The 9,923-nt window shown below is 38.0% G+C and overlaps 1 protein-coding gene across 2 annotated transcripts in view; it reads right to left on the reverse strand.

Annotated features, from left to right (window-relative positions):
• LOC6036061 (nuclear receptor subfamily 4 group A member 2) overlaps window positions 1–6,325 on the reverse strand; it is a 195,736-nt gene extending 189,411 nt beyond the window's left edge. For both annotated transcript variants that reach the window (XM_038252554.1, XM_038252553.1), the window contains exon 1: window positions 4,611–6,325. In XM_038252554.1, the coding sequence (XP_038108482.1) occupies window positions 4,611–4,890 (280 nt within the window). In that variant the 5' untranslated portion in view covers window positions 4,891–6,325. The remainder of the gene's footprint in view (window positions 1–4,610) is intronic.
• Window positions 6,326–9,923: the final 3,598 nt, after the last annotated feature.

The following is a 9,923-nucleotide window of genomic DNA, read 5'->3' on the forward strand; positions in this document are numbered from 1 at the left end:
TAATTTTTGTTTTTGTCAAATCTTACATTTTTTGAAAACTAATGATTGTAAAACAACTGAACTAGTGTAACATGCTTTTAAAAACACTTTTTCATTCAAATGTTGAGAGAATGGCTTGTTATTTAAAATTTTGGATTTTTTTTTTATTTTTTTGCCCCTGGTCAGAGCCGAAGGACAAAAACTTTGTAAAATATTTGCCTCAACCTAAACGAAACTCTAAAAAAATCATTTTGCAATTTTTTTATTTCAGATTTGAGATCCCAGACGGTCCCGGTGGCATTTTTCGAGACGAGATTTGTCTGATCACGCCTTCCGTCGGAAGGGAAGTAAATGTTGGCCCCGGACTAACCTAAAGGTTAGGTCGTTAGCTCAGTCCAGGTGTAGGAGTCGTCTCCCTGGGTCCTGCCTCGGTGGAGTCGCTGGTAGGCAGTTGGACGAACAATCCAAAGGTCGTCAGTTCAAATCCCGGGGTGGATGGAAGCTAAGGTGTAAAAAGAGGTTTGCAATTGCCTCAACAATCAAGCCTTCGAACACCTAGTTTCGAGTAGGAATCTCGCAATCGAGAACGCCAAGGCAATGCTGTAGAGCGAATAATTTGATTTTTTTTATGTCTGTCGACGTCAGTGATCCATTAGGGTGACAATACAAAAAAAACGACATCAGAGATACCCCCTGATCCGATTCCTTAAGTATAATAAATAACTGTGAAAATTTGGAGCAAAATCGGTTAAGGGATAAGGGTCGCTTTTTATCGTAAATTGGTGATAAAAAATCTCGTCTTCTTTAAATCGTTAATAACTTGTCTGGGTTAACTTGGATGGTTTTGCGGTCTTCGACAAAGTTGTTTGTCATAAAATTTTACATAAGAATCTCACACTTGACAATGATCCGACACATTTAACGCCACCTTTTGGCGGAATTTTTGCTTTGCCCCATACATTTTCCCGATTTTTCCTTAACCGATTTGGCTCAAAATTGGAACAGTTACTTATTTTTACCCAAAGAATCGAGGGGAAAGTGGGGCAAGTGTAACAAGCTAAGGAAATGCTCGTTATAACCCATTGAAAACGTTAAAAAATCTGTCGGATTTTCTATAATCATCTTATTCCAGGTCTTAACTAAGACTTTGATAGAACAGGTTTCTAAAAAAATCCAGTTTTTTACTATAAAAAATTGATTTTAAAATTTTTGGTTTTCCGTACGTTCTACTCAACCAGTGGGGCAAGACGAACAACCCGTTGGGGCAAGAGGAACAATGAATGAAACAACATGTTAATTTGCTAATAATTGAACTGTTATCACTTAGATACATTAGATTAGAATGTATTTGAAACGTTTCTTTCGTTTTTAAATTAAAAAATAAAATTTTACTAACAAATTTTCGTTTTTACGAAAAAAATTATTACTCAGATGATAAATAGTAAATTTTCATAATATCACTATATTTTGCATGGACAATTTTTTATAGCAATTGTTTATCAGTTTTGAATATTTTTATGAATTTATTTCCCAATAAAATGTGTTGTTGCAGCAATTTGTAAATTTTTCTATACTAAAAATCCATATGGTACACTTGCCCCACCTGAACAAGATTTTTGAAAAGCTCTCAGCAAAAATAACCAAAAGTTAAATCATACTTTATAATAGGTGCAAGTCATTGGTAGGAACACTACTGATCTAGGAAAAATAGCATTTTGATAAAATGAGCCTTAAAACGAACCCTAAGCCTTATTTTATACTTTCCAAATATTATAAGAAAACAAAGGTTTTGAAAAAAACTTCATTAAATCTTATGCCCCGTGGCGTTTGCGTCGTTTTGGCGATTATGTGGTAGTAGAATTAGCTGATTGCTTTGCCAGGAACATATCCTCATACTGGAAATAATCAAAACTGTAAAAATTACGGCCGTACGAACGATTGTTCCTCTTGCCCCATATGGCCGTCTTGCCCCACCTTCTCCTATCTCTCACGATACTCCAAAACTTTAATTTTTTTCTCGTCACCCATCCACTTTTTTTAATATTTTTTTCAGAGAATCACAAATTGATAGAGAAGGCATAAAACCGTTGGAAACTTCATAAAGAGCATTTCCAAAAGTTTATATCCTTACTTTTTGGAAAAATAAGAATAAAAAATTAATGAGTGGTCGACAATGTATTGAGCATTATTTAAATTCTCGATTGCTTTTCCAAAAGATTTTATCAACATTACATTTCACGGAAATTACCGGGATTTGAATTGAAATTAGTTTCATTCAGTTCTTAATCTTGAAATTAAACTTAAAAATCAGTGGTTAATTCCTTATCCAACAGGAAACAAACCCTTTCTTGGCCCATTTCTATTATTGACTTATCAGAACTTTGATCACTAATTATAGCTTTCATAAAGTGTTTTTGACTGTTTCATAGTAATAAATAGCTCAATTAACTGTTAGCAAGCAACTCACTATTGTTGAAGTATCTGAAAATGCGGTTAGAATAGCGGCAATCTGCAAAAGTGACAATAACGGGTACATTCCCCTATTTACTAGAGGTGGGCAAAAAAAGAGCGAGCCGCTCAAAGAGCCGGTTCACAAAAAAGAGCGAACGAGCCATGGCTCACAAAAAAAGAGCCGCGGTTCTTTTTGAAGCATTGGTCTTTTGAAAGATCCGTTCCAAGATGGAATCATTTTAAAACTTTTGTCTATTTTAAAATTTATTAATATCATTAATTTAATTTTAATCCATCCGTTGAGGATTGCAAACGAAATATTTCAATGATTATAAATTATACCAAATTTGTCAGAACTGTGTACACGATGAACTTAAAATTCTACAATAGTGAATGATTTTCTAACAAAATAAAAAACTTTTCGTTGCATAACTGATCGGAAGATACATTATAGAATTACCGGAGTACAAATTTGAGTAATTCAAAATGCTTCAATTGGAATTTTTTTTGTCCAAAAACTACTAAATAACCATATCCTTACTCTTCTTGCCCGATTTCACTATACTTACTAAACTTTTTGATTAAATAAGAAAATAAATAAGATTAAATAAATAATTAATTTTAGCCGAAATAAACGCAATTATGTAAAATTAATAGCATTTTCTATAAAAACTCTAGATTTAAGTTTGGGTGCTTTCCCCATTCAATTATTCGATCGTTTAGATCTATGATTTTAAAGCGAATCTTCTCGTTTTTATTTAAATAATGTCTTATAAAGTCACCAAAAATCACTAATTTTTTTTAATAGTCTTTCCAGCATTTTTTTCGAAAAAGAGCGAAAGAGCCGTTCAAAAGAGCGGCTCATTTTTAAGAGCGAGCGAAAATGAGCGGCTCCTAAAAAAGAGCGGTTTTGCCCACCTCTACTATTTACAATCTTATTTTGTTTATAATCTCATAGTTCATTCGTATAACTGGAAGTAAGTCAATATCAATCAGGTTGTAACTCTAATTAATTTATATCTAAAAAAGAACCAAGAAAATCAAAAATCTAAGTATCCAAAAAGCCAAAAACCTTTTTTAATGGGCAAATTTGAGTGGAAATTGAAATTTTTTTTAATGCAAAATTATGATAACATAAACATAAAGACAATTTTGACAAACCAGCAGGCTCACAAACAAATGACTCCCTGTTTTAATTACATATAAAAATATTTTCTTATAATAAAACATTCAAAAATGCCCACACGCATATGAATGTAGAAAAAAAAAACAATTTGCGTCTAATCTTCTCAACCACCCGTGTTCGCAGAAATAGGCTGAAACAATCGCGAGTGAAGTTTATCTAATTAGGCTACGTGTTGAGTCTTTAAAAAAAATGCTATGGTCTTTCAGAACAATGCACAGTGAGAGAAGAGGGCCCAAAAATACATTAAAAGCTTCGTTTTTGCACCAGGAACAATAATTCGATAAAAAATCTTTCTCCTATCGTGAACAATCCTAGAATAATATTAAATACCATAGGACCCATCGGAACCGGTTTCACCGATCTCCGGTTTCCATATCCGGAATAGCATTAGGAAACAGCGTAAACAATAAGCAGAAAAATGAAAAACGGGATCAAAAACAAGTATCATTACATTTTCGCATACCGTCAGCATTGGTGACATTGGGTTAGGTTGGTGGAGAAATTTGTATGACTCAAAAGTTTAAAGTTTAATTACAAATTTAGATAAATTTAATGTAAAAACAAATTTATTGTAAGCCAAGTATCAATCTTTTCATACCACTAAATCTGATGGCATATTTGATAAGACAACTCACTTCCCGATTCCTTAAACCGGATTGTAATCCAACGCATAACGATGAAATGAAGAGCATCCAATCAAAATTTTAATACCACCATCTTGTGCCTCATAAAATAGTAACCACACTCCGGTGACGTCCCACCCCGGAGACATCCGATAGCGCGTCAATTAGCGAAAATCTGAAGAGTTCGCGGCATTTCAATGAAAGCGAATGCAAACCACTAACGATGCCGTCCAAAAGTTGTGGATCCGTCAATAAAATATTTTTCAACATTCCATGCACAAAGCGTCGAACGAAAAATTGCAACACTGGGATTTATGCGAAAAAAAAACAGCGAAGAAAAGAAATAATAAGAAAATGAAAACAATACATACACTTTTTCTCGTGAAACAAATGAAAATCCTGCGGCGCCTGGGACTGCTGCTGGTTGTTGTTGTTCAGATCTTGCTGGCCGCCATAGCAGACCGACGGCACCGGATTACCGAACGCGTAGCACGAGTAGTACCCATGTCCACTGGCCGACTGACCGACAGCACTACTGACACCACTGCCGTTATTATTGTTCAACTCCACAGCCCCAACCGGTGGCACCACGCCGTAATCGTCCAGTGGTTCCTGCTTCACGACTATCAACGACGCCAGACGGGATCGCATGTCCTGTCCTGTACTGCCCTTTCTCAACTTGCACAGATCATCACTTGAACGGCGTTGATTGCGAGGGTCCGCGGCCGGCTGACTTCATGGTTCGGTTCGGTTCGGTATTAAAAGGCAGGGAGCAAGAACTCAAGGATTGTAAACGGAAAAAAGTGTTTCACACAAGCACTACTGGCAAAACTAAAGCGGCAAGCGGCACAACATCCAGATATCAAGAAAAACACAAGACAACAGCAATCAGAGATAAGAGAGATATAAAGAGAGAGAGAGCTTCAGACCTGTTGAAGGTGCTAGGACCCTCTGGTGCTGATCTTGTTCCTCCTCCAGCACGAAAACCACTTCACCGCAGTCGCAATGTTAATCCTTCTGCTTCGCTTCGGGGTGGCTGGTTCAGCCTGATCGCACACTCACAGTTTTTCCTTCCAAAATCCAGAATTTTCCTCGATATTCACTCACTGTAGGATCACGGACAGTCCTTGTCGTAGAACCTTTCCCCCACAAAATAAACATCCAGAGTTGATCAGCTCCTTAACACCAAAACCCTCCAATCAGTTTCACTTTCAACGCCGCACCTCGTGCGCGCTCGGCAGATTCACTTTCGTTTTCACCTCAAGACCTCACTCGACACCGTAACGCGCGCGCGAGCGTCTTCTTCAGCAGAACTTGCTAGCGCGACAGCAGGACGGGGATCGCCGGAGAAGCTTCGCGGTTCGCATCCGGAAAGCTTTTGATAGCACTGTGCGATCTTCGCGATCCTCTCGGTGGATGCTGCGACAATAGAGAGAGAGCGCGATCGCGCCAAGTTCGGCACACGAACTCGCGAACGCGAGAGAGAGAGCGAGAGAATAGCCGAACGATCGCGAGTACTCGGAGAGAGCCGATCACGCTCTCCGCGTGGGGTAGTGTCCTACACGATCGCGCACGGTGGGGGAGTACCGGGGGGCGGTACCTTTGGAGCGTAGATTTGGAGTTTTGGAGGCGGCCAGTAGAGCCACCGAAGATCGCGGCGAGCCAACTCTCACCACCACCTGTTCAGCGGGAGGGAGAATCCTTCGCGGATTGGTTCACCACTTTCGCTTTCGTTTGCTCCAGTTCGAGAGTCTGCGAACCGGAGTCTGCGGGGTCTTCTTCTTTTGCTTCACACCCGAGGACGCTGTTATATACTCGAACTCCCCCTACTCCTCTCGGGGGTGCATCGGAAGGTCCCGTTACAGCACTCTCACTTTCGATGCACTCGCACTCCGGTTGACCTTCCCGGGAATCTTCGTGGGAAAGGGACGATCCCGTTCACGCGTCAAGGACAAATCCCGCGACGACCCACTCCACCTCACAAGGAGATCCTCTCGGAACCGGTTATGCAAAAAAGCGAAGAATGAATCCCAAAAAAAAACCCCCGAAACCTCACGAAATAGAAGAGCCACTGCCACAGCACGATACGGCGTCTCGGACGCAACTGAAACGTATCGTGCCCACCGCCCAAGACTATATCATTCTGCAGGGCAGGTAGGCCAATTTTCCTTTTGCTCGCTCCTTCAGGTCGTCGGATTTCCACCCGAGCACTGCTGTCGTCATAATCCCAGCGTTTTTCCACCGCAGCAGCAGCTGGTGTGTGAAGGCATCGAAAGCAAAATCGAGACGAGCTCGGAGCTTGGGCGGTGACGCCGAACCTAACCTTACACAAGAGTAAATCTCCTGGACTACACGGCCACCGCCGCCAGCGAACGAGAGTTGGAGCAGAGCAGAGAGAGAGGAGAAAACGCACTGGAGCATAAGGAAGGATGTGGTAGCAGCAGCAGCATAATGTGTGTCAGTGTGTGAAGGAAGAAGAGCAGACCGGTTGATTCGGGGGAGGGAAATGGTGGGAAATGGGGGACGCGAGAGTGGGTGGGAGGTAGAATGAAGAATAAGTGAGCGTAAAAACGCTGGTAGAGTTGGGAGAGTTGTGGAATTGATGGTAATTTGTTTGCATGTTTGATTTTTGCAGAGGAAAATGGAAAGACGGCTGAACTGCCGTTTTACGGCGATATGATGTATACGCCATTGAGGTGATTTTGCTGTAGACACGATTTTCTGTTTTTGTTCATTTTTTCAATTTAAAATGACTAATTTAAGGTCTGCTCTGTAGAAACTGTTTAAAAGTACTTTAAAAATGTGGCCCCTACAAAATTTCTTGTTTTTTCCTATTCTCTACGATTTTAAACCACAAACATCATTTGGCCGAAAAAATAGCAATAAAAAATCACTACTTTTCCTGCTCAATGATGTATGCATACATTGCTCGATCAAAGCTAAATTTATTTTTTGTGCCAGCTATTTTGATAGCTGAGCGGATCCCGTAATGCATTGTCCCCGTGATACTTTAAGAAGGGGGGGAGGGTATTAGAGAGCGTTCTTTTATTACGTAACGCAGTTGGGGGGGAGGGGGGGTCGGAGGCCGTTACGCTCCATACAAAAAAAAATAAAATTTGTATGGAAATTATGTTACGAGGGCGGGGGGGTGTCTAGAATCCGATTTTTTGCGTTACGTAATAAAAGAACGCACCCTTAGCGATTGACTACGCTCCATAAACACATTTTTTGCATGAACAATTGTCCGCAAGGGAGGTGGTTGGGTCTAGAATTTTCGAAAAAGTGTCTACGTGGATGTGGATAAGGTGTCATCCATTAAGTACGTCACATTAAAATCAGCCAAAATTTACTCCACCCCACTTTGTCACGATTTCCCTATGCTTTTAACACGCAATGTCACGCTTGCTCAAAACCCCCCTCTTCCCTCAGAACGTGACGTACTTTATGGATGATGCCTAATGGACGTCCCCTTAAGAATTAAATCGAAATAATGTAATAAAATATTGCCCAGTCTTGATTTGGTCCCAAAACCTCAAATCAACATTCAAACAGTATTGAATTTGACTTCTATCAATTTTCAATGTATACATACATCATGATGAGTAAAATTGGCGTATACATCATAGTTTGTTTGCTTAATAAAATGGGCCCCAGAGCAGTTTTTTGAAAAATTCTTTCGTCAGGAGGTTGCTTTTAAGATTCTTTATCAGCCTGTACTATAAAATTGAAAATGTCCAAAATGGCGTATACATCATATCGCCGTAAAACGGCAGTAAATAGAATAATAAATATGGCCATAGCAAGTCTAATTGTTTTTGCCCCTCCCCCCCCCCCCCCTTTAAATTTCCCCAAAAAAAAAATGGGCAAAAAAATTTTTGATTGCAATTTAAATTGCCATTGAAAAATACTTGTAGAAAATACTTTATGTATTTGCTTTTTTTGCAAATCGTTGATAGTAGCATAATTGTGATACTTTTTGTTCGAAATTTAGGAAACAAGCTAAATTTTTTATTATTTTTTTAATTCATTTTGTAATTTTATCCATCTTTGAAAACCATGATAAAGGAGAGCTTGCTTTATGTGATTATCCCAATGCTTTGAAAACAGTTAGACAAGTCAAAGCTTTTTTTCTGTCTCAGAAAAAAAGAAAAATTTTGAGACGAACTTAATAGTTCCATAAGAACAATTTTTATGGAAATGGATATGGAAGGTCCCCTCTGAACTTATTTATAGATTTGTATTCTACCATCAAAAACTTATAAATTAATATAAAAAGGTTCTCCAAATCTCTGAATTGCAAATGGGTAATTCTCAACCAACTCACACGAAATCGAGAAAAGTTGCCCCGACCCTTATTTATAGATTTGTATTCTACCATCAAAAACTTATAAATTAATATAAAAAGGTTCTCCAAATCTCTGAATTGCAAATGGGTAATTCTCAACCAACTCACACGAAATCGAGAAAAGTTGCCCCGACCCCTCTTCGATTTGCGTGAAACTTTGTCCTAAGGGGTAACTTTTGTCCCTGATCACGAATCCGATTTTTGATACCTCGTGACGGAAGGGCAGTGTTTCAATAATTTGCAGCCTGAAACGGTGATGAGATAGAAATTGGTGTCAAAAGAATATTTTTGTAAAATTAGACGCCCGTTTTGATGGCGTACTAAGAATTCCGGAAAAAAACGTTTTTTTCATCGAAAAAAACACTAAAAAAGTTTTAAAAATTCTCCCATTTTCCGTTAGGCCGTTGCAAATATTTTTCAAAGTTTATATCAAAATTGGTCTGAAAAATCGGGGAGCAAAAAAATATTTTTCCAAAAAACTTAAAAATTTCCATGAAATTAGAAACCTAATCAACTGAAAACCATCTGAAATGCATTTTTCTGCATTGATAATCATATTTAGCATGTTTGGGATTGTTTAAAAATGTTTTGAATTTTTATGAAATTCCAATGTACAGCACCGGAAAAAAAATTATTTTTCGCAAAAAATAAAATTTTCGTCAATACTTAAATATTTTGGAAACTAATGATGGCAACACAACAGGACAGGTGTATAATGTATTTTTTGTAATTCCGTCGTGAAACAATTTACTTTTCCTGTCATTCTTGAGCGACGAAATAGCCTACTTTTCTGTACCAAAAATAACAGAATCGAATAGTAACCCTTTTCAAAACAAATGCTGAAAAGTTCTACTTTTCAGCACTGAAATGGATGCTGAAAAGTTGAACTTTTTAGCACTTGTTAGGAAAAGTTATAATTTTCAAAATTTTTTTGATTTAAACGATTCATTGACTCAATGCATGGGCATTTGTCATATAATTTCGTTCAAAGGGTGTTTTTCGGAATTGCAAAAAACGTTGTATGGAACTTGTTGCAAAACTTGATTTTTTCATCACTCGTCGTATTTATCCAACTCGGGGAACCTCGTTGGATAAATGTACGACTCGTGCTGAAAAAATCTTCTTTTTGCAACATGTTGCATAAACTACTATTATAATACTCTTTTCATTATAATGTTGAAACCATGGCTCATAATTTAAATTTTTATACTTTTTTTTAATTTTTTTATAAGGGTAACAATGAATAGATTCACAAAAATGCAATTTTTTTCACAGTTAATACCAAAAAACTCACTATCTAAAGTTTTGAAAATTAGTCATGAATTTGTTTATAAAATTA

The sequence above is a fragment of the Culex quinquefasciatus genome, chromosome 2 (assembly GCF_015732765.1).
Source record: "Culex quinquefasciatus strain JHB chromosome 2, VPISU_Cqui_1.0_pri_paternal, whole genome shotgun sequence".
Classification (NCBI taxonomy): domain Eukaryota; kingdom Metazoa; phylum Arthropoda; class Insecta; order Diptera; family Culicidae; genus Culex; species Culex quinquefasciatus.